Source organism: Solea solea, chromosome 2 (genome assembly GCF_958295425.1).
Source record: "Solea solea chromosome 2, fSolSol10.1, whole genome shotgun sequence".
Classification (NCBI taxonomy): domain Eukaryota; kingdom Metazoa; phylum Chordata; class Actinopteri; order Pleuronectiformes; family Soleidae; genus Solea; species Solea solea.
Window position 1 is genome coordinate 37478539 of NC_081135.1, and position 26076 is coordinate 37504614.

The window sequence follows — 26076 nt, forward strand, 5'->3', positions numbered from 1 at the left end:
AACCCCCGTCATGTCTCCTCCAGCTGGATCTCTTCAGCTTTCCCAAATGAAACGTAAACTCAGAGTAGAGCTGGAGTAGGGCTTTTTATTGCTCACTTTTTACATCATACACAAAAACCGTCAACACGTCTTATTTGGCCAGATTCTGTAGGTAAGACAGGTTTATTGTGCTTCTGTTTTACATTTTCTCGCCTAAAGCTCAGTTGAGTTTCAGTCCTGTAGCATAAACAACGTACAAGACAAACACTAATCACAGGACGGTAAAGAAAAATTATATTAATTCAGACCGGGAACATAGAACACTTTCAAATTCAATATCACCTTAAAGCAATTCCTTTCTGTAAAACAATGTAAATATCATTATATTAAAAAAGACAACAAAAAACCCCCAGTCATTTTAAAGACTGGGCTAAATCAATGTGTTTTTGGTCCCGCATTCAAATGAAACTCTTCACACTGAAACAGCAGCAATGGCAAAATCCTTTTTTTTTTTTTTTTTCTTTCATTTTGGTTTAATAAAAGCACCATTGACCTGAGAACGGGGGAACATTAGAAGACAATAAATCATTTTTGACTTGACTTTGGTCCCTGAAGATGCAGCACTTACATCATTACAGAACATTAGTGATAAAAAAATGGGAGTGTAATGTAATAAATGTGGACATTGTTGACATAAAACTTGGTACAAAAGAGGCCATTTTAGCCAAAGGAGCAACAAAACGTAATTCAACCTTTTGAAAGTCGTTAGCATGCGAGGCTCACGCTCGGTTCATGCAAACTTAGCTTCACGTGCTAAAGTGGATCAGCAAACATTTACTTCCCTGTGTCCTGTCCCTCGCTCACGCAGGTACACAATATTTGAAGAGAGAACGCCGCTCAACATGCAAAGTGGGAAGGAGTAAACAAACAAGATGAGAAGCGGCAGAAGTTTGGTGCTAAACGAGCTGGAGTTCCCTGCTGGGTTTTTGAGGTCAGTCCAAAACAATGATTTACACTTTTACATTCGCTGTTTGAGGTGAAAACCACGCCAAAAATCTTTGTGGAAATGCTTCGTTTAAACGCATTAGTTCACGTAGCTAAGAACTCCAACATGACGCTGGCACACTTGGCAATGTGTGTTAGCAACACAGGCACATAAACATCACATCCATTTAGAAAAATAGCCTCTTTTTTTCAAGTGGATAATTACAGTAGAAAGTGTTTTTTTATATAAATTCACAAGGAATCTTCACACAGCAACTCTGCAGCAAAAGTAGTTAGACCAACTGCCAATTCAGCTAATTTGAACAACTGCTAGTTCAGCTAGTTAGCTGACCAACTGCCAATTCAGCTAATTTGAACAACTGCTAGTTCAGCTAGTTAGCTGACCAACTGCCAATTCAGCTAATTTGAACAACTGCTAGTTCAGCTAGTTAGCTGACCAACTGCCAATTCAGCTAATTTGACCAACTGCTTGAAAATCTAGTTCAGCTCACTAGATTTCCAAGCAGACCAGTTAGCTGACCAACTGCTTGGAAATCTAGCTAGCTGACTAACCGTTAAATCAGCTAGCTGGCTCAACAACTGCCCGACTGTTTCCAGAGACATTGGCTACATCAAAACTACTCCTGTTCATTTTAAAATGTTTAGCTACCCGTTCAAACTGGTCTGGTGTTGTTGAACTGCAGAAACCTAGCACTTGGTTAGCTAGCTGGCCGAACAACTTTTAAGTCAACTAGTTAGCTGACCAACTGCTAGGTAGTCTAGCTCATTTTTCTTTAAAATACTTAGCTACTGCTCCACTAATCCAGTGTTTTTGAACCTCGGGGGGAAAAAACAATAACAAAGTCAGAACGCTGCCTGCTCTGTGTTCGTTTGAAAGGCCTGGGAACGCATTCGACCCGTTGAAACCGACAATGAGTCACCCGTGTTCATTTGTGGCCACAACTTGACCAATAGCTGTTAAATGAAAAGCTCCATTAGTTCTGACTGCAACCACAGCTCCAAACGTACTGGCTAATGCGTCAGCCATGAAATTAACCAAACATTTATTAGTTGTGGAGTTAAAAAACACTGGAAGCGGATTTAGTCTCTTAACTTAACAACTCCAGTCTCATGTCGCTCATTGGAATGTAAAGAGTACAAATAGAAAAAGTACGTTTTAACCCTGTTTATATGTCGTCTTGGAAGCTCCAAAACATTCACTGTTAACCCAGAGGCTGAGCTGAAAGCTTCGTACATTGTTAGCTTTCCAGTCCTGTATTTAAACTATCATAAATTGTAAGGGGCTCCCTCTGAAACAGAATCAGCTGTTCATGCGGGGCCCCCCTCTCAGGCCTGGGCCCTCAGGCTGTAAACTAATTTATCAGACATTTATCTGCATGATGGAAACGAAGAGGGAGGTTTTGTCCCTGAAACTAACGCTGAATAGTTAGAAAGAAAAGTGAGAGAGCTTCAGGGACAAGAAAAAAATCTACTTTTTAACTCAGTCAAGAACCCCCCACCCCCCCATTTCATCTCCACTGCATTCACACTCACAGTCTAGGAAACGCTAAAAGTTGCGGTATACCTTTAACACTTGTGGTTTTCAGCACAGTGATCCTCTAAAACCAAACATTAAAGGTGAGTCGAGCTACACAATAACACGCTTTCATTTCACAGACAATAGAAACTTTCCAAAGGTGCGCGAGAGACACTTTCATCCCTGCACTTTGGGGGGAATAAAAAGCCTGTTTGTATATAAATAAAGTACCAGAGTTGGCAAAAGTTTGCCACAAATACTCTTATATTCTCATATAAAACAATGATCTTGTTAACAGGATACAATTTGTATCAACAAAGCGAGGCGTCGTCTGAATATTTCATGAACCAGGGCGAGAGTTTTGGCTTCACAGACACTTTCCTCAGACGTTACCACGATTCCACTGGTGGAGAGAGGATCACAGAATTACTCCATTCTGAACAAATGCAGCCCAAAGTGCTTTAAACATCGAGAGAGGAGAAATACTTTCACAGCAAAGGCAGGAATAAAAAACAAAACTGTACGTCATTTAAAAACACTGAAATTAATTATATTTTCTCTTTAAATGATTAACAGAAATAGCGCTGACCATTTCCCCCCCCATCATTTTATGGATGATCAAAAAAAAGAATAATACTGATAATGAATATTTTTAAAATCTGTACATTTCATTTATTAGTAAAAGAAATGTTTGTAGCAGTGTTTTTATATACACTGTATATTAATATAAATGATCCTCTCATGATAATATTAGATTATTATTATTATTATTATTATTATTATTATTATTATTATTAGTATTAGTATTATTATTATTATAATTTCAAGAGGTTGTTTTTCCAAATCTCGTCCAGTTCGTTTCAAAACCCTCACGGGGCAAAAAAGGTAATAAATTAACACACATTTTTCTACAATAAAGTTAAAATAACACCAACAATCTTCCCCCCTAAACATCTCTGGTCACAACATTCACCTCGATATGTAGTTTAAAGACGAAATAAAAAGACTGGTTGGTTTTGAAATATAAAGAATTAAATAAAAATGTAAAAAATTCAGAGTGAACAGAGGAAATAAGTTCTCGTTCAAAAGTGAACAACATCAGTGTGGGGGCTTTTTCGAGTGGACTTTTTGCTGTCTTCTTTTTGTGGGTGCTGCAAAGTTTCACTTCCCTGTTGGGGAAATCCACAAAATATCACCACAGCGTCTGATCGGCCACCTGCCACAGCACAGAGAATCCACTGTAGTAGGAATGTTCAATATTTGCCGTCGTCTCAGCGAGTGTGTGTGAATTTAAGCAGCGCTTATACCCTGATATGATTGCCAAAAAAAAAAAAACAAAAGAAAAGAAAAACCACAACAACAAAAGTGCCAAAAACAGAATAATAACAATAATAATAATCATAAAAAATAGGTAAATAACTTAAAATGTAACAAATAAATTAATTTATATGAACGACACTGTCACCCTTTACACACAGTGAAAAGTCTCCTGAAGCACATCGGTGTCTTAAGTGCTGAAATAGCCGACGTATAGAAAAATATGGCAAATTTTGGGAGATTTCCCTTTTACGAACATACCATTAAAATTAATGACACGACTTGTTCCCTGCAGTGAAAATAAACGGTCAGTTTCCAGACTACAGAGACGCACAGCCTGTGCTTTTGGTTTATACATGGTCATCCTGATTCAACTGCAGCTGCGACTTCACATTCAAGACCCGAGCTGCGACTTCTCCAACAGAATTAAAGCTGCGAGCTCCTGAGCGTCCCTCACGTGAGGGTTTCTGCTCATCACTATTCTCACCAAATCCGGAGGGAAGATGCCGCACAGGTTGAGAAACATCCTCTCTCTGAGGTCTGGGTATCGAGCCAAAGCGGGCGGCTTCTGGTGCTGAGGGACTGAGGGCAGGTGACTTTTATGGGGAGAAATGGATGTGAGGACCATCTGAGGGAGGGGTGGACGACGGGCTGGTGAATGATGAAGGTCTTGCCGGCCCCTGCTCTGGTAAGTAAACGGGTCATAGTAAGACTTAGGGGACTGCTGAGATTGGAGGTCCCAATTTATCGGTTGGTGGTTCATCCCGGAGTAGCCTCTGTTGGAATGAAGTGGTGACCCTTCGTACGCTTGGGAGTCCGGGAGCCCACCCTCCTGCCAGAGGGAGCCCATCGTATTGCGGCCCTGAAGGTTAGAATTGGGTGTTTGTGGCGGTGGGCACTGTGGTTGAGCTAGGAAATCCCGTTGGAAATTGTTCCATGACGGGTGTTGAAGGTGTGATGGGATGTGGGCTGAGGGGGTTTTGAAAGAATGTGGCAGTGTGTGAGAAGAGGCTGAGGATAAAGGGCCATCCAAGCCAAAACCAAGCTGTTTCTGCAACGTTTGAGGGAGTGGGTAGCTATGAGGACCGTGCTGCCCCAATCCAGGTGGGGCGCGGCTTGTGGCATGGGTGTACTGGCTCGAGCATTGATGATGGAGATGAGGGTGGTGATGATGGTGGTGGTGATGGTGGCATCTAGGGCCATCATCTATTAAAAGGTCAGGGGAGAAAGAGTCCGAGCTGACGCTGCCTTCACTGCTACAGTCTAACAGCAGTGAGCCAGCTCGCAGGTCAGCTGGGAAAAAGTGATCCGGACTTTGTGGGGCATCCAGACTGAGGCTTGAATAGGCCTTTACCAGTGAGCTGTAGCCCAGCTCAGGAGACTTGCACCTGTGATACGTGTCAGCCTGGATTGAACTTGAGACTCCAGAAACTCTGGAACTGCCTCCACCACTGCCACCCGGATTTTCCCACCGATCCAGGCTTCCAAATGAAGGTGGCGCCCCTGAAGCAAAATGCCCAAAATAGTTGCTGCCACAGCTACTGCTGCTGCTGCTGCTTCCTCTACGTCCCTCCAATTTGGACTGCTCCTGAAGCCTGTCCTCCACAAGGTCAGTGAAAGAGCGTTGAGGGCTGTGGCTCGGCTGTTTCTTTGGAGTGCCCAAACTTGGCTCGACCTCAGCCATTCGGTGATTTTGACCCAGACTTTGGCTCTTCATCATCAGAGCGTCTTCCAGCAGACCTCTGGAAGCTGTCGATGAAATTTTGGCACTAGCACGAAGCTCGTCCGCCACTGCACGCTGGGGGTGGTTGCCCCTTTCAGGATGATAAAACTTGCACTTATGACCATAAGTGCACTTCTTACCTAGAAAACAAAAGAGAAAGTTGATTCAGCTTATTTCTTGGAATTTACTTTGAAAATAAACAAGAAGGTGTAGTATCACACAGGAAAAGAAGAAGTGCACAAGTTTATAATAAATATAAATTTTACCATATGGGCATGGCTGCTTCCTGGGAATAATAGGCCTCTTCCTTAGGAAGTTTTCCAGACTGGGTCCATGGCGTCCTAACGGGTCGTCAGGTGGCATGAATCTGAAATCACGGTCAATAGACACAGTTTAAAAAAGCATAAACCAGCAATTCCTAAAGTGTGGGCTGCAGCCCCCTAGTGTACCTTGATGGTACTGCAGGTGGGCCCTGGATGGTCATTAAATATATGTTTTAAATTTTCAGTTGTGTATTAAGTTTTAAATTGTTGTCAAATATGTTTGATAGATTTTAGCAAATATTTAAAATAAGAAGTGAATCAAATTATACATTTTTATTTGACCCAGTATACCAGGTGTTACCGGATTTGCACCGTGTAACACTGAAACGGTGTTAAGTTGGCTTGAATGTCAAATACGTTCCGTTTCCTCTATTTCATATCTTCACATTGTTGCGAAGTTAAACCTTTCATGGAACCCAACTTGAAAGAACCACTTGCATGTGTTTAAATATATACAAGCTCAGAAATAAAGTGGACTTAGTTTAATATCCCATGTCCACATGGAAACTACAATATACATATGGGAATTCCTACGGATCCTAGTTTTGTGTGTTGATCCGAGTCGTGATTTAAGGTTTGGGTGGGCGTCAAAGGATTTTCAGATTTCAAAGTTGACCCCAGCACTTGTAAGTTTGGGAATGGCTGGTATAAACAATTACAGGACAAACAGAGACTGCATTAGGGACGTCCAACAGTGACACATTGACATATTTTTGGATCCATTTTGGTCTCTGTGCTCCCTGTTTCCTTTGTTGGATCATTTGTTGGATTGTTTTGTTTGAGGTTCCGATTAGTTCAGTATTTGGTCCAATGTCCCTTTTCTTTTGGATTTTGTTTGATTTTGTTTAGATTTTGCAAGTTTGTCAGTTCTTTTATGATCTTGTGTTTTTATATTTCTGCATTTGTCTTTTGTTTGCCTGCATCTTGACACCCAGTTGGCTCCACGATTGTGTACCTGCAGGTTATTACAGTATATTTAAATCCAAAGATAATTCAGAAAACCATAAAACCCTAACCCAAATTATTTAACTTGTCGGTTTCAGATTTTAAGATAATAAGGTAGCAAAAACATATTTTGCCTTCAAGAATCTATGTAAAAGAGACAGCCTGAAAAACTGAAAGAGGACATCTAAAGTGTTCTATTCTGGCATGGTCATATTGCCTCCGAAAATAGCTTGTGCAAAACACGTTTCTTGAGCAAAAAAGTTACTTTTAAAAAAATGTTTTAATCATCACATTTATTTCCCCTTTGACAAATTCCTTACTTGTCATTTACGAAGGAGTACATCAGCAGACGCTCGTCGATGAATTTCTTCCACTCCGGCTTCTCGTTGGCGAGGTCACGGTAGTTGTCGTTGGAGACGATGATTCCGTCCGACTCGTAGGCCAGTTTGACGATGAAGCGGTCGTCGTAGCAAACCACGCGGCGTCCCTGCACACGTCGGGAAGGAGTGAAGACCAGAATCTTCTCCTTCTCTAGTTGCCGTAAGATCTCCTGGTCTGAAGAAAGAGAGACCGATAATGTTAAAAAACCACAAAAAAAATAAAGTTAAAAATGACGCAGTAGGTGTAATGAGACGTGTTATTACCTGTGATGAGGGCATCGGGTCGCGACTGCTCCTTTCTCCAGGCAGGAACGAACACAGTGATGTCACGGTGACCTCGTTCCAGGAACCAGTCAACAGCCAGCTGGATGCCCTGACAGGAGAACACCTCCTTGTTTCCATGACTGTAAGGATAGAATGAAATGTCGAGAGCACACTTAGAAGATTTTACTTGAATTCTGCACAGTAATTATTGTTGCTTTTAATTAGTAACATTTGTTATATGTGGCAGCAAAAAGGCCGCAATGTAATTTATGATCAGCACAGTATAATTTTAGTAGTTGTCTTTTTTGTGTTCTCTCTAGTTTCCTACTACAGTCTAAAGACAAGCAGATTAGAGATGATCAAATTAAAACCTTTGGTGGACCCCACTTTGGACAATCCTGCTCTACAACCTTTGTTTTTTTTTAATGGGGTTAAGGATTATTCATTCATTCATTCATTCATTTATTTTCTACCACTTTATCCTCCACTTCATGGGTCGTGGGGAGCTGGAGCGAATCCCATAGGACGAAAGGCAGGGGAACACACAGAGAAGAACAACCATGTACACATGTCGGAGTGTCCAATTAAGCTCTGCATGTTTTTAGACTGTTGGAAGAAACTGGAGAACAAGGGTAGAACATGCAAATTCTACACAGAAAGACCCTCGGTTGAACCGAAATTTGAACTGGTGAGGGAACAGTGCTAGCCACAACTCCTGTGTGCCATGTGGCCAGGGTTAAGGATTAGTGTGGTCACAATAGGAAACTTCCAGAAGTTTCTTTTCCTTACCTCATGGCTACGTTGCTGCCGTCTACCACGACTGGCCGAAGGTTCTCTTTGTCCTCCAGGAGTTGGGATGGACACAGCAGCCGACATGAGTCCAGAGAGGAGTTGAAAGTCGAGGTAGAGGAGAAGGAGGAGGATAAAGAAGCAGATGGAGACTGGGACACAGTTGGACATACTTGCTGCTCCATCTCTGTTTTGGTTCCCAGTTTGACCAGTTCGCCCAGGATGTCATTGATGAGTGCGTCTGCGCCCAGTTTCCTCAGCACCAGCAGCACCAGATCCTCAGAGTAGCCCAGCTTTAGAGCGAACTCCACCTTGGTGCGGCACTCGGTGACGGGGTCAACCAGAGCGGGTGTTTCTGCCTGTGTGGGGGGTCCCAGGGATTGGTTGAGGGTCAGGTCCAGCCTGACTGGCTGATGGACAGAGGAAGAGTCCTGATGGTGGAGATGAGGCTGATCTTGATGAGATCCAGAACTGGACCCATTCTGAAGTCGTTCATCTTCGCTGTCGGACACTGCACTCTCCTCTGACAAGTTACTACAACTGCTGCTGTTACTGAAACTTGAATCTGAGCTGAAACTAGTGCTGCTGCTGCCAATACTGTTGGTGCTGTTACTGGAGGCTCCACCTCTGACCTTCAGGATGTTCCCAGCCCCCGCTGCAGCACTTAGGCTGCCCTGCCGCTCAGCACCGTCCACATGGAGGTAGTCCAGGTCCAGCTCCAGGCTGAGGATATGGCCTGTTCCATCCTCCAGATGGTCCTTCAGGCCCATGAAGCCGTCTCATACATCCAGCTCCACGCCCTCCGTCACCTCCCAGGCTCTGAACTGACCCCACTGTTACTGCCGGTAGTTCACTGCTCCCTTACTGATCCTGAGAGCAAAGCTTTTGGGAAACACAACAAACGATTGGTTAAATTACTGAAAACTGTTCACTCTCGGTGCATAGAGGCACGGAATACTAGTTCAATTTAATCAGTTGTAATCATAAATACCTAGAATAATTGTGATTTATTTTTTCACAATTTTGACCTGCTTTAAAACCACAATTATTTTGCACATTCAAGAAAATGATCACTCGTCCATGTAAAATGTCGATATTATTTTTCTATTTACCAACTACACTAATTCTACTATTTAATTTGTAGTACCTTATTTTTTTATGTCTCACACACACTGCTTATTTATAGAGATAAAAAAAAGTCCTGACAGGATGTGAGAATAACAGCATAATACTTCTGTCCACTTATTCTGAATGGGGTTCAGACTATGACATGGCCGTACTACACTGTGTAAAACAAATAGTTACGTTCTGTGTCTTATGTACACAAAGTGTCCCTATTCAAACCCATTATAAACTCTCACCGTGTCATTCTTTCCATGATATTATACTTTCATTCTGAGCTTTTACAATTCACCATCATGTTGACTCATTTACTTCTGTTTGGCCTAGATGTGATATCCCACACAGGTGGCAGTGGTGTAGTATAATTGGGCAGTGGGGGCCCATTCAGAAAATACTGAAATAAATGAATTCAGTTTTTTATGACATGGACGCATGTTGGTTAAATTTATGATGGAAAAACAGCTGTTGTTTAACTGCTGTGTATACGGATATAGACAGGACATTTTTGGCACTTAAGGTGCTGAGAGGGATTAAGTGGCACTACACAAAAAATAATAAATCATAAAACAATTACAAATGTAGTTGTAAATCCAAATCCTGTGTTATTCCTTCAAAGTAAATCTTACCATCATGTAGTATAAGGAAGATATTGCAAAACTGGCATTCAAATTAGAGTTCTAGTAATAATAATAATAATAATAATAATGACGATGGTGATAAAAAATAATTATAGCTGTAAAGGTCAAGTTTTATGTCATTGGTATTAATACAAACATGAAAAGAAAAAACTTAAAAACAGCACATTTGACTTTAGCTCATTTGACTTCATGACACCTGACGTTACCTTGTGATTTGTGCCTGAAAGTCTCACTCAAATACAGAAAAACCCACGTTCACGCAAACGTGTACATTTAAACCAAAGGAAAAGTGGAAAAGTCACCTTACTCTGCGCTGTGATCTCCTCCAAAAACCTACAACTCCTGTGTGAGTCTGCAGCAGAACAAACCTCCCTGTACCATGGATGCACTCCCTCTCTCTCTCTCGCTCTTTCTCTCCCTCTCTCTCTCTCTGTCTCTTTCTCTCTCTCTCTCTCAAGGCCTCAAGCTACACCCACTAATTTGCATATAGAAGCGTTACCACACAGCTGAGGTAATAATATATACACACACCAGGTAATTAATGGCTTTAATGTAAATCTTATCAGGACGTTTTGTTTTTACAGGCATTTAAAGAGAGAAAAGGTTTAAAGGGTTTTAACCTCCCTTACCTGCTGCTCCACTTCTGCTGATTTGCATTTTAGCTGCTGTGAGCTGCACCCAAGCAGAGCGGTGCCAAACACCTCACTCCCCTGACATGTACATAATCACCGGGAGCCGAGGCCAAGAAGGTGTCAGTCAGTATTATCGATGCCCTCAAGTATCCAAGATAAATAAAATAATTATAACGTCGGTTGGTGAGTTGCTGTGTGAGTTTTTCACACAGTTTGTGTGAATAAACGGTAGCGCGCACTTTGTTATTTCTTCCACACTCGTAAATAAATCCATCAGCGTACGCGTGGACTGCACTGGCATCTGCAGCAGTGTGTGTACACAACCAACACACCATTATGTTTATCCAGAATGCAAAATATGCCCTTGAATAAACACGCAAAACAAATATGGGTTGACAAAGCTGCTGTTAAAGATCCAGTTTGTAACATTTGGAAAAGGTTTATTGGTAGAAATTGTTTTAAAATAAATTAGTTATGTTTTTTGGCGCATTAGTTCAGGTGTCCTCAGCACCAAGTTAAGGAGACATTTAAGAGTATTGCTAAGTACTGGTGCATATCTAATCGAGTTTGAGTCTGGAAAGGGTGTAAGCACCTCCCACTTCTAAAGCCCGTCTGCATGCTGTGTGTTGTTATACAAGGACCTTTAGATGCGTGACCAATGGACGTACGCAATTGAATAGACCTACAACCAATCAGACGAATGATGCATAAAGAGTAGGCCTGCAACGATTATTCAACATTGGTGACAAAAATTGATGGACGGATTTAATAACCGATAACATCATCATATAGAGTAGAGACATCTCGCTTTCTACCTTTCTCTGCTGGGAGCCGCATGTGCAGTGAACAGCAGGAGACAGCAGGTAACATCAGAGTGACATGGCTGCTGCTGATCTAACTCCCTTTTTTTGGCTTTTGGTGTGTAGGGGTCACCACAGAGGATGATCCCCATATTGATTATTTGATTTGGCAGAGATTTTTACACCGCATGCCCTTTTATCTGGGTTTGGGACACTAGATGTAGCCCCCATGGGGTCAATTAACAATGAGCAATGGGTAATAGGTACCTTGCTCACAAGGGGAAAAAAATTGGGTGTAAAATTGGAAAGCTGGTTGCTAAAGAGAGCCATTGAATAGGGTTTCAACAAATAACATTACATGCACTGTTCTACATTTTTGTTGGAAAATGCACAAATGCTGCTCTTAGTCTCAAAAGCGTTTCTTATTTTAAGAAAAAGAAAAGTTTTGCCTGACTAGAAAATTTACTAGCCTGTAAATTTAGCCACTTTCAGACTGTGAAAGTCTGAAAAAAAAAACTAATGTTTTTTTAATATAAGGAAAAATGGGACAAAAACTACACAAAACAGAAATGTTGTACTTATCACAGCAAAGAAATGATGTCAATTCTGTTAAAATTTGTTAAATTTGCACACATACACCACACTGTGATAAGGAATTTTACTTTAACACAGGAGAGAAGAGCAGTATCACAACCTCAATTATCTGTGTTCTTCTTTATATTCACGTACTACTGCATTATCCATAGACACACCACAGTTGCCAGTGCACACTGCAAAAACAGCTCTAGTAGAAATAAGCAACATTTTCTTAAATGTATTTAAATCTTCTTCTTGTTTGTCAGACAAAGAACCTGCCAATGGGATAAATCTACTGCCTCTCTCAGACTCTAAGGATCCTTAACACCGAGGGGAAGAACCGGACAAACCGTAAGAAAGACATGCTTATCATCAGCAAAGAAAGTCTGTCAGGTAAGAAGTGTTTACTTAAAATGAGTCTTCCTTTCCTTGATTAAGCTGAAGTGCCGTACATTTGCACAAACATCAATCTTTGATAGGGATTTTTAACATCAGAAAATCTTCCTTGGTTGTTTTTTGATGGTAATTAAATCTTAAACTAAGGTGTAATATCTTATTAAGTCAAAGTTAGGTATAAAAATAAAGTATAAAAAATGCTCAGTGACCCATTTAAAAAGAAAATGCGCTCCGTTTGATCGTGATCATCCTTCGTTAAACACATATTAATCCTTCCTTTACTGAACTTTTTCATCGAGTCTTTCTCTGTTTGATGTTTGAGTTTCCCTCAGAACAACCTCAGGGCGTTTTCTTCATTGTGTTGCAAATGATCAAATCTCGTCATTCTTTCAGTTGCCTTGACTTGACTTGCTTTTTTTCAGTCATTTGATACCTGGCTGCAGGAAAGCACCAGTGATCACCGTTTTGATGTGGACACACACACAGTGGCTGTGGGCCGTTTTTCACACCAGTTCAAACCACGGAAATCTGTGTTGTTTTGTGTGGAAATACCCACAAAGGGTACTTCCAAAGCATCAACCAGTTCTATGAACTAACGACTTTTGAATGTGTCAGCTGTTCTGTGGCTTTGGTGTTTTAACTTTAACCACTGATATGTAATAAGTGTGTTTGTCATTCTGTCAGCTTCAGTTTCTCTCCGGTTTGGATTAAACTTTAACAGTGACGGATGGTTGTGCACATTTTTTACGCGCTTTTCTTTGCATGTGTTCATACATATTCATGCATTAATTTTTGTCCAGATTGTGTATATTTATCTGACCTTTTTATTTCCAGCTCAGCTCCTACAGTCAGGCTAAAATACACTGTGTAAAAACAAGTGTTACACTGAGACCGTTAAGTGCCAAAAATGTCCCATTGAAACCCATTCAAACTGCAATTTTTGATCTCACTTCTAATAAAGCGTAATACATGCATCTTATTGAAACTGGGTGTCAATCTGGGCTTCTGCCTTAGAAGTGATCATTTTTACTACTCTCCATCAGATGGCACAGTTTTTGGCCATAACTGGCATATGGAGAAAAAAACAAGCTATTTCCACTAGATGGCACTGTCACAAATGTTGCTTGTCACAAGTACTGCTAATCATTGACATATCTCAGGCTGTAATAATCTTTGCTTTTTAATAATTTCTTTCATCTTAAAACATGGTGGCATCATGACACAAACCTGGCATTTAAATGGTTAAAATCTTTAAAAATTAATTAGTATTTGATATCAATAATAAGGTCAAATATAGGTGACATTTCTTATGTGACAGAATTTCATTGTTGATGATGAGCACGTCTTTCTTTCTTTCGTTTTTCCTAATTTTAAGGAACATTACAGATTTTTCTGCATACATCTCTCAAACAACTTCAGCCCTGCTCAAAACCACCAAACATTTTTTTCCCTTTAAATGCCAGTTTGATTATTATGAAGTCAAAAAACACAGATTTTTAAAAGACCTTCAAGTCCTTGTCCTCAATGACTTAAGAGGGTAGTACATACAAAATCTGATACTGCACAAAAAAACAATAAAAGTCAATGTCAATATTTTGGCAAATTTTTCGATATATACAGGACCGATTTAAATAAACAAATAAATAAACTAATTTATTGTTGTTGGGTTTTGGCATTTAAAAGTTAAAATCCTCTGATTGAATGTTTGGTAGTTTAGAGCAGGGCTCATGTTTTTTATAGCAGTTTTTAGGAAGTGGACATTTTCGTCCTTAATGACTGAAGAGTGTAGTAAATTAAACTGATGCCTGAGAGTTAAAATTATTTTGCTTATTTCTAGTAGTGCTTTTTTGCTGTGATACAGCAGTGACTGTCTTAAGAATGGGTATGGGTACTGCACTAGTACAAAGTATTCTTTGTTTTGTTATTTTTTTATTTTGTTTTTTTAAATATTTTATTTGTGTGCTTACAAATGATTCTCCAGATGTGTCACCTACACAGTCACTGAACGACACGTCTTGGATCTTTGGTCATGTGGGAGTCTCTTCATGTCCCGACCCCTCGTGTCTAAGCTGCCGCGCTACTGTTCGTCAGCCTGAATGCCACAAGAGAGCTGGAATAATTTAGTCCATCAACAACAAAAGAGGCACAAAAAGGAAGGAGTGAGAGTGTGTTTGTGTGTGTGTGTGTCAGAGGGTGGGTGGGTGTGGGGGGAGAAGAAGTGTGTCTGGCTTGCTGTCGCTCAACAATGCAGCTGCCACCCAATCTGTCCTCCTGTGACGGGAGTATTGTTCTGTCAGCCTGAGCAGCATGCACAGACGGAGGCTAGGGTGGGGGGGGTTAAACCCATTCACCCTCCCAACAATACACACACACAAATTCATTCCTATGATGCCTGGTAATTCAGCAGCTTCACTCACTCACACGTCTCCAGACAGAATGTTTGAAGAGTCATCAGAAAAATGACACAGTGATACAGCAAAATTTAAAATACAAAGTCTGTGATCATTACTTTATAAAAACCCCACTAAAGTTTTAGACAAATATGCAATATAAAACAAGATAAGTTCCCAGTTTCCAGAGTCATTTATCAACATTATTACCCAGATTACACATTTCACTTTGTGACATATGATAAAATTGTGATGACCTCCCACTGATAATAAGATTTTTTCTTTTTCAAGGGAGGCTCACACAGGGAATACATTAATTAGTGAATAAAACTGAAAATGAAAGTAAAATGAATGTCATAACTCATAAAATTAGGGAAACTAACATGACTCTGTTATGTCCTAATATACATTTATGTCAAAATATTGAGCAACAACATGGTCTTTCTGGTCTTTCTGCCTGAATGTTATCTGTAAATATGTTTGCGTTTAGTCAACAAAGTGCAACAAACTAGATATTTAAGGTGAATTTAGATGTTAGAGGAACAAATATTTGTACATTATTTATATAATATTTTGTGTAAACATGACAAACTCACGCAGTCAAAGAAAACGCACGTTTTAGACGAGATATTTGAAGTAGAGCGAGTTCATGAATCACCTTTTAAAGAACTGTCAAACTGTCAACAGTATAAATCGTGCCAAGAGCAAAAAATGCTCTGATGACGTTTGGTAAATCCATTAAACGTTATTTTACGCATGTTATTGGAAACATTTACACATAAATCATGATGTAAACGTTTAGTTTTGGGGACGCATCTGTGGGTCCCGACCCACTCTTTGGGAACCATTTAAATGTAACTTAATTTTCTTATTTTGGACTCCAAACATAATACACAGAGAGAATGAATATCTTATAACTCAGCTTGCGTATAACGTGTGTCGGTGTGTGTGTGTGAGAGGTGAGGTGAGGTGAGAGAGGCGGAGCCTGGAGGTCGTCCACAGAGAGCAGATGCTGCGACCTCGACCTCCGCGACCCCGGCTGCCTGCTCTGCCTCTGCACTGTCTCTCTCTGCATGTGTCGTGGTCCAGGGTTAAGGAGGGATGAGCTCCCCCGAGGCCGTGAAGACCGGGGCTCTGTGTGTGTGTGTGTGTCGGGGGGGTGGAGGGTGGGCTGTCCCTCAGGGCCACAGAATGGCTGCCATTTGCTGGCTGAGCCCAGCAGTGAACCAGTCTGCCATACCAGTGACCGGCTGGAAGGGGGACAAAGGAGGTGGAGGGGGTGGGGGTGGTGGTGCAGCGGGGGCAACAGATGCCTGCTGGAGCCACAGGGGACCTACGTGAAAGCATCTCTGTCCTCCTCCTCCCTCCCTCCTCCTTCTCCTCCTGCTCCTCTACTGCTTCCCTGCAACTGGTGTCTAAATTCGTCCTCAGTGGAACATATCTGTCCCTGGTTTGTCATGTGACCTTTGAAGTAGGGGGTTGTGGGTAGTTCTATCTCACTTTCACCTCAGACTCTCTCTTTGTTGGCTAACGTCTGCCACTGTCGCTGAATAAATTAGTTATCTTAAAAATATGATCTATCTAGTTATCTTAAAGTTAGCTAACGATATTATCTATCTATCTATCTATCTATCTATCTATCTATCTATCTATCTATCTAGTTAACTTAAAGTTAGCATAAATATTATCTATCTAGTTATCTTAAAGTTAGCGAAAAATATTATCTATCTAGTTAGCATAAAGTTAGCATAAATATGATCTATCTAGTTATCTTAAAGTTAGCTTACGATATTATCTATCTATCTAGTTAACTTAAAGTTAGCATAAATATTATCTATCTAGTTATCTTAAAGTTAGCTAAAAATATTATCTATATAGTTAGCATAAATATGATCTATCTTGTTATCTTAAAGTTAGCTAAACATATTATCTTTCTATCTAGTTAGCTTAAAGTTAGCTAAAATTCTGTCTATCTATCTATCTATCTATCTATCTATCTATCTATCGAGTAAATGTAATAAATGACATTACAGAAATGACAAAGAAGGTCCGTGAACATTTACTTTGACTGATGCTCAAAGTTCATTTTTCTTCAACAAACACACAATATTTACTGAATTCACTGGTTAATTGGAGTGAAATTTTGTTGGAAAACCCAAACGATTCAGTCTTTCAGTCTCACTTTCACTTACAGGAACAAACTGAACACTCTGTGACCACACTCAACAAACTCAACAATTCAAACTTACTTACTTACAAGAATCACCACAGCAAATAAAGCAATTAAAAACCGTTTAAGATATAGAATTACTCCACATATGAGCATTTATTGTGATTAAACTGCTTTAAATGAATTAAAATCTGAAGAGGACATTTTTATCAAAATGTTGTCATAAATCGCTCACTTTTCTGAATTTAAATCACATGATCGGATGCGATCCAAAGGAATTCTGTCGAAGATATACAATATTCAACGTCCATATGCTGCCACTGATGTTTGCGGAATATGACGTGCAAGTATAAACATAAACAACTTACCACACAGCTCCAAGAAACAGCAAGTCAGCAAAGGGAGGAAAAAAATCGACTTCTGATTCCAGCTGCAGGAACAAATTTCCAGAGGTGGTGGTGATAAACACGCCTGAAAGTGGAAGCAAATTCCCTTTCAATGCAATAAAAAAATTCTGTCAAATTTCAGTATCCACTCCAAAGCAGTCAATCCAACAGGGGCTTTGAGTGTAGCAGCAATCCGTCGAGATCAGACCTCAAGTTCTCCTTTTTGGTTTGGAAGCAGAGTGCAGTGTCCTGAAGCTGCACGTTTTGCAGTGTGACTGTCAACAGATGGAGGCTGATGCATCTACCTACCCCTCCTCACACACTGGGTCTGCCCACTGACCAATGGGGAGGCGGGGATCTGACCACAAACACACACACACACACACACTCACGTTTCACTTTCCTGTCTTTACCAAAGTGTATTCTGTACGCACCTCCCCACCAGTAAAAAGGGACTTTAAGATAAACTAGGATAACTCCAACCCCCTCCCCAACCAAAACCTTTCTAACACACACACACACACACGCACGCACACACACACACATGCACACACACCGCCAGCCCATCCGCCAGCCTGGGCCATGAATGGACGAGAAGGCCAGAGCTTACAATTGTTGGGAGCGGGACACAAAGGAGGGCCCTCGGCAGGCAGCTGCACACAGACACACCATGCTCAGGGGCCATTATACACACACATACACTCGTGCACACATGGGCATGTGCACACACACACACACACACATACAAATACAGATACATGAAGAGAAAGCATGAGTTAAAAAAAAAAAAAAGGACCCAGAATTGAGCCCTGTGGAACACCTGGCTCACTGGGGACGGCTGCCGCCTTCGACCTCTTTGTTTCATGGGTGGGGGGGGGGGGGATTGATTTGACTCAGACAATGAGACAAATTATGTTAAAAGTAGTGGTTTTGGGGTGTTAGGAGAGAAAGTGCCTGTGTGTGTGTGTCTGACAGAAAGTTAGCAGCTGGGGAAGGATGCTGCGAAGCGGAAGAAAATTTGAAACTAACGAGAGGAAGAAAAGGCAACAAGCAGTAAAAGACAAGAAAGAAAAAAAGTAAGGAGGGATGGACATTTTTTTTTTTGGTTTTTATTTACAAAGGCCTCAGAATTGTGAGGAGGGGTCTTACTTTGAAGCTCAAAGAAATTTAGAGAGCAGAGACCCATCAATCAGGACTGTAACAAGGCTCTTAAACCTTCAGGATGCAACATTACAACAACCATTCAACATTCATTCCAGACATTTCACAACGAACAATGATGTCAACAGAAGAGATATAAGCTCAGACAAACACCAAGGTCAGTAGGAATCATCCTCTGGGAACCACAGATATTTGTAGGCTCAGAATTATCATCCAATATTATAACATTGTCTTTTGGTAGTTGTATTTAGTTAACCATGAGTGATTCAACATGGCCTAAAATGAAAACAAGCATTTAAATGTAAGCGTAAAGGTGGAAAAATGTTGAATACTGCAGCATCCCTCTGTTCACATCCCTAAATACTCTTGGTAGTCACTTACAAGTTCTTCTAAAATAAAAGCCAGCTTCTTCACTTCCAGACAGTTAAGATTTTACGATTCAAATTTCCGCGTTTTTTGGTCCTTGCTTTAGTAGTTAGCCCAGAGTGATTTGAAATGGCCTAAAATGAAAAGGGGAGTTTAAATTTGAGCGTCACAAGAGGACAAAAGTGCTTTAGCCAATTCTATCACCTGTTTCTAAATATTTCTTGCCAGTTTATCAGAAGAAGTCATTCTAGCTTATTGAAATGACCATACATATGTATCATCTTTCTTTGCTAATCATTTATTTTATAACACGTGTGATTCTCCGTGCCGTCACACCCCCCCCCCCCCGCAAACTTTTCCCAGTTTTCAGTTTCCAATTAGAAAAGTTCAACTAATTAGGACAAAAAGTGCAGTGACCATGTTTCTAAGATATCGTAACAATGAAACAGTATGTGCGAATTTTGTAACATGGCTGCTACAGTCACTTGATTAGGGATTTTCCTCTCTGTCACCCTGCCCTCCCCTCCCCCCGCTCTCCTCTGACTTGCACTGACTCTTTAATTGGGGCTCAGCTGACAGGTTTTTTCTCTCGAGGAGCAGGAGCCATGTAGACCATCTGCTTCTAATGGCAGGATGAACAGGTGTCCCGGTCCCCGCCGCCGTCCTGCGCCACAGCCAAGCATCGCGCTGCTGTTTTGTTTCGTGCAACTGCTGTTTACATGAGGTAAATCTGGGTAATCTAATCTGACCTGTGTGGCATTTCTGCCTCAGAAACACGGAAGGAAAACAACATTTTTTAACTGTTGTTTGATCGGCGCATGAATGCATTTAAAATGATGTTATTACAAAATAACCTGGCCTCTATCTTTGGTTCGTACAGCGCTCTACAGGGAAAATCTCCTTACCTTAATCTGTTGCTGTGGTTCTGCCACCATATTCCCATTTAATTTGAGTTTATTTAAGATTATAGACTTGCAAATCTTCAAAAACAATCAAAACTATTGATTCTTTTTTTTAAAGAAAGGAGAAATGCCATTAGACTTTTCAGACCACCCAGTAGGAAAAAATGTGATGAAATTCCACTCCATGTCAGAGCGAATCCTTCCACCCAGCTGTCTTACATCAGTAGTTAAAACAATAAACTATATTTTTATAGATAATGATGTCATGAGTCTTGAGTCTTGAAAAATGCCTAAATGTGTCGAAAACCAATAATTAAATCCATGTTTTAATGTGAAACACCTACACACCATGCTACAGAGATTTACCATTTTCTAATGAGGCCATTACTTATTTGCATAATTCAGCCGAGACATTGTAACGACGTCACCTTTCAGTTCACGTATATATCACATTTCCAACTTCAGGTTCAGTTGGAATGTGGCATATGTGCATCTTACTCTCTGCGCTGCAAAATAATCTCCTCAGATTGCTGTGAGCTGTGCCATGTGTCATCAGTGTTTGCTAACTTCCTGTTAGCTGTTGCTGCTTTTAGCAGTTCCCCTCCGTTCCTCTTTGCGTCATCCGGGGACACATTTGGTGAATCTATTTTTTTTTTTTTTTGTCAAACTGTAAATTTGCCATAACTGTAAAGAAAAGCAAAGACATTTAAATGATAATATGCTACAAGAATAGAAAATGCTAACTAAAGCCACAACAGTCACGTTCGTTAGCTGATGTCACTAGTTAGCATAAACTACATCTAATATGCCAGGAATTGCGTTATTTACGGCTGCAATTGTCAACTTATCTTTTCACCACATTGACTTTAAGCGACCGTGTGGTCATCAATCAATCAATGACACAGATACACACATTTCTAGCCTGTTCCATTTCCCAGAGTCTTTAGAGTTTAGCTTTGTCTCTGTGGGATTTCACTTGGCCGGATCAGCTTTAAAATAAAGTTAGCCTAGGCCTGATTTATTTCATCGAATTTTAATTTATTAAAGACCAAAGTGTTATGAAGTGGAGACAAAAACACTGAAGGCCTAATTTGACATAAAACACACAACTATAGAGGCCTGTGTGAGTCCTTCCATTGTTTGCGGAGAATCAACAAATTCAAACGTAACCGACTTTGAAATAAATAAAACAGGGGTCAGCAAGTAAATGTGGTCTAAGAAATTGAATACGTCATATCCTCATCAACTAACCTTTGGTTTAAAAAAGTAACTTGAATTTACCACAGACTATTACTCGTGTCTTAAAACTCAAAACTGCTCTTTGACTCAGTTCATCTTTTTTTTCTGTCCCCTCACTTCTCCTCTGTCCCCCATTTTTCCTTTCACCCCAACCTGTCTAGGCAGATGGCCACACATCTTTGAGTCTGGTTCTGTCAGAGATTTCTTCCTGTTAAAAGGGAGTTTGTCAGTGCTGTGATGCTGTAAATATAATCCAGAGGGATCGGTGTGTGCCCGGTGACCCCCCCCCCCCCCGGAGAGTAAACACCGTCGCAGGCAGGCAGGGATTACTGCAGGGCCTGAGAGCTGGATGCACGGAGAAGCAGTTGTCCAGCTGGTATCATCCTCACACACTTTACAGACATAATGCTTCACTCTCAGCCCCCACATGTGAAGAGGAAGGCCAAACAAACCAGACCACATGGTGTGTGTGTGTGTGTGTGTAAAGGGGGATGGAACAGGGTCATCAGATTGAAAAGATTGGCCTTAGGCCCAATGCCCTTTGGGTCACCTAAGGAGGCAAGAAGGCATCATAAAAACATGTGTGCACGCGCTCACACACTCACACACACACACACACACACACACCACCTGCTGTTCACCCAGGCTCGTGTTGGGTGTAATGAAGATGGAGTGATTCAGCAGCAGCAGCACAAAGCAGCGACACATTGCCTGGATTTACTGCATCAGGCTAATCAAACCTCAACCAAGTCGGAGCTGTGGTTTCAAAGAGGAATGTTCCACTGCAGATACGTGTAGTCTTATCGAGTAGTTAACAAGGATGCTGTGGTGTTACACAGAGTTTCACCGAAACCCATCATTTATTGTTTTGAAACACAACCGATGTTGTATTCCAGTCACCAAACCCCTGAGTGAAGATTTACGTGAGATTATTTCCATTTGTCAAGTGTTCAAGTTTGAGTCAACAAAGAAGTGTCCAAGTCCAAGTTCCTCAATCTGAGACATGGAGTCAATTTTCAGATGAACTCTGTCCGTCAGACATGAACCGACGTCTGGAGAGTTTAGTTCGTACATTGTCCAGGGTTTTTTCTTTCACACATGGATTATCCAGTTTCTCCTTTTCCTTCCTGTCCTCACATGTGTCTCCTCAGACATTAGCTATTGATCTGATTAGGCAGGAGAACTTCTTGCGTAAGTTCTTTTTCTCAAAGGTGAAGAATTGTCGGAAATTATTCCAGAGAATGAACACTTCAGCGCCGCAAATTTAGTAGTAACACACATGATTTTTCCGTGTCCATCGTGAATTAGTCATACCTGTTAACGTATTTTATCAACAACAACAAAACGCATAAATGACCGTTTTTAGCTAGAAACTGCTAACTTAAGCTGACAACAGTGGTTAGCATAAACAACAGTGTTTCTAAAAAGAAAAATCTGCCAGTGGGTTCAGCAAATGTAGCTTGGTGAAAGTTCTTAAAACTAGCTCGTAAATCCAGCCACTTCCAGATAAAAACAGGCCAATTTAGGGTTTTAAAATTATAACAATTTCAAAGACGTTATAGAAACGCGATAAACAAGCATGCACAGATTAGCCTCTTCAGAGAGGAGACTCCAAACTCTTGTTCTTTGGTGAGGATTTCTCGCAAACCAATATTTTATTTGCAATTTGTGTATTTTTGATTTTGTGGTTAATTTTTGGTTTATGTTTTTTTACAAATATTGACACAAATCTAATTCCATAGAAAATAAGCATGAAGTCACAGAGAGCCTCTACTGCAAATCCTGGAAATGTCACGGAATTTCAAATTCATAGCTCTACTGTCACAGTGTCTTTCATGCACACACACACACACACATACACAAAGTCACAGCTCCCTGATTAAGTCATGATAGATCGTCCTCACAGGGCCTGGCCTATGTGTGTGTGTGTGTGTCCCTGGTGTGTTTTAGCAAAATTTCCAAATTTCCATATATTTTGGCGCATAGCTGTGTGCGTCTGCCCGTGTGCAGGTGCATGGCAGCATGTGTGTGTGTGTGTGTGACATCAGGGCGAGTGCCAGGTCACAGGGGTCAGTGGGGAATAAAAGCACGGAGCAGCTCCCAGCTGCCGGGCCAAACATCATCTAGCAAACCCCCGCCTTCTTCCATCCCCCTTCCTTTTCAATGGGAGCGTGCCACTGTCCTGCTTACTGCTGACACATGCACATTCACACACACACACACACACGCTTGTCCCGCCCAGTCGTGTCTAGAGCTCACTGCAGCGGTCACATGAGGTAAAAGCCACATTTGGACATACATGATATGGACAAAAGTATTACACCAACATGGACCGTTAATGTGGAGTTGGTCCATCTTTTGCAGCTTCCATACTTCTTGGAAGACTTTTTCCCCAAATTTCGAGGTACTTCTGTGTGAATTTGTATCCAATTATTCTGTATTCTGAGCATTGATGAGGTCAGGCTCTGATGTTGGACGAGAAGGTCTGGCTCACAATCTCTGCTCCAGTCCATCCCAAAGGTGCTCGATGGGGGTTGAGGTCAGGGTTCTGTGCATGAGCCAGTCAAGTTCTTCCGCACCAAACTCAAAGTCAAACCATGTCTTCATGGTCCTTGCATTGTGCACTGGGACACAGTCAGAAGGACCTTCCTCAAACTGTTGTTCCTTAAAAACTTGGAAGCATAGCATTATCCAAAGTTTCTTGGTATTCTGAAGCATTTAGATTGTCCTTCATTGGAGATAAGGGGCCCCCAATTCAGTAATTACCAGGTGTGGCCAAATACTTTCGTCCATATCTTGTATGTGAAGCTGCAAAAGCTCCAACGCTCTCAGAAAATAAGATGTGATCAGCTCGTCACTGGGGTGGTACCCTCTAAAGTACAAGGTACTTATTTGTACCCTTGTGGTTTGTACCTTCATGAGACCATTGTGCTAACCCTGGTGACAATTTTGTACCTTCATTTAGGAGTGCATTCATTCATTCATTCATTCATTCATCGTCTACCACTTTATCCTACGCCTGAGGGTCGTGGGGCTGCTGGTAACAAACATACGTACATATTTGCATTCTATCTTGTATCCTTACGTAAGAGAAAAAAAAAGCTTTGTGTTGTTTTTATCTTGTTTATCTCGCTTAATAGCAGAACATTTGATTTAAGAATTCGCTTGAAGTTGATTTTCACTCCTGATCCCTGATCCTCAAAGTGATTTTAAATAGCTGTGTTAGTGAATGCATCGCTGAGCCCATGATGACATGAAACTGTCAAACGACGCTTATCTTATTGTGTCAAGAGTCAAGACATTCACTTTGCATATTAGCAAAATGAACACAAACACATCAGACCTGTGTGTGCCTGCGTGTGTGCCTGCGTGTGTGCTTGTATTTGTTTCCTCTTCAGGACATCTTTTCTGTCATGTACACTGACCTCGTCAGGACCAGTAGTTCTCGTGGAGACCAAAAACCTGGTCCTCATGAGCAGAACTTCATTTCTGAGGAAGTTTTGGGCTAAGATTTATTTTTATATATTTATTGTGCTTAGGGTTCTGGTTCTGGTTTGACATTAACTGGTTATGGTTGTGGTTAGAAGATGATGTTTCACAGAACTTGCGAAACTAGTGTGTTCATATGGAATGACATATGTAGTAAAAAAGAAAATAAATTATTAGATTATTTGCACCATTAGACACATGTTGTGTTGTAAAATAATTGAAAAATAAAAGAATAATAATTTCCATATCATATTCAGTACATTATCTTTTTTTCCCCTTTACTTGGGGTGCAGCCCGGGGTTCTGGTTTAGGCCCGATCCTATATCATAACCTATTTACTGTTTATCTGCCACTAAGATAGTGCTGGAGAGAGTTGCTAGTGTTCACTAGCAACTCTCTCCAGCACTGATTTGATTGTATTAATGACATTAATGCTGTATTTGTACCCTAAGAAGAAAAGCTGCACAAACCTGTACTTGTATACATATGTTTGTAAGGTCCAAAAAATAAAGTTCTGTTTTAGGCCCAATGCTATTTTCTTTATACAGTGCTGCCTCAAGGGCCATAAAGCCAAAATAGAGTCTTCATTTACTTGACTAAATTGACACCAACAGTAAAGACACAAACCAGGAGCAGTTGGGGTTTCAAACACACCATTGTTTTAGCTTGTTACTGGTAATTAAATCTTAACATTATCTGTAATATCTTGTTAAGCCCAAGTTAGATATGTTTGTCTTAAAATGACATTGTTTTTCTAGAACCATTTCCCCAAAACAAGGTTTTCTTTCCCTTTCTTGCAGTTTTTGTCAGTTCAGACAAACAAATGTTATTTTAAATATGTTTTACATATTTTAACACGCAAAATCTGGTGTTCATGTACAACTGCAGTGTTTTTCTTCTAAATAAAACGTATTAAAACTGCCAAATATTGAAAGTAATTCTGGATAAATGGGAAAAAACGTGAAGTTACGGGACATTTTCTGGCCCTTTTATGGTTAAAATAAGCAAAAACGTCCAGAGGTTAATTGACCTCCTTCTTTACACTACGGATGTCAAATAACCAGATGCCTAAAACCTGACTAAAAACTCAGGGTAAATTGAACCTTCTGCAGCTGCTCCCAAACTATGGAATTATTTATCCATTCAAATTACATCTGCTCTTCTTCTTCCTGACCTTCACAGCAGGATGAGAATATTTGACTGGCACGTTTTAGCACGTTTTATTGTTTGCTTATTTGTTGTCATTGTTGTAACTTTTACTTTTTCTTTGGTTGTTTTCAAACGTGCTTTAGAAATAGATTTGACTCGACTCGATGATTTGGGATTTGTATATTCTGAAAGAACGTCATAATGTCGTTGTGTGTCACTCCCTTTAGTCCATCACCACACACCTTGAGACTAACCTGTCTCACTGGCTCCACCCAGTGGTTTGTTTAAAGCTTCATAAAAGATTAATTATAACATTGTAAAATTAAAATCAAGCAAAATTCACCAAAACCACTGTTATGACTGTATAACTCTGAATGTGAAACTTTGTATTATAATTATAATTTATAATATCAAATGCT

At 40.6% G+C, this 26076-nt stretch overlaps 1 protein-coding gene across 3 annotated transcripts; it reads right to left on the reverse strand.

Moving 5' to 3' along the window:
* Positions 1-65: 65 nt before the first annotated feature.
* LOC131455542 (probable ribonuclease ZC3H12C) lies at positions 66-17826 on the reverse strand. 3 transcript variants are annotated; one of them, XM_058623235.1, is made up of 6 exons: positions 17334-17826; positions 8242-9123; positions 7453-7592; positions 7129-7363; positions 5807-5907; positions 66-5680 (listed from the first exon to the last, which is right to left on the reverse strand). In XM_058623235.1, the coding sequence occupies exons 2-6, from the start codon at positions 9009-9011 to the stop codon at positions 4212-4214; spliced, it is 2715 nt and encodes a 904-aa protein (XP_058479218.1). In that variant the 5' UTR covers positions 9012-9123; positions 17334-17826; the 3' UTR covers positions 66-4211. The 3 variants fall into 3 exon arrangements, with proteins under 3 accessions (XP_058479218.1, XP_058479220.1, XP_058479219.1); XM_058623237.1 differs by lacking the exon at positions 17334-17826 and adding an exon at positions 10309-10396; XM_058623236.1 differs by lacking the exon at positions 17334-17826 and adding an exon at positions 10304-10390.
* Positions 17827-26076: the final 8250 nt, after the last annotated feature.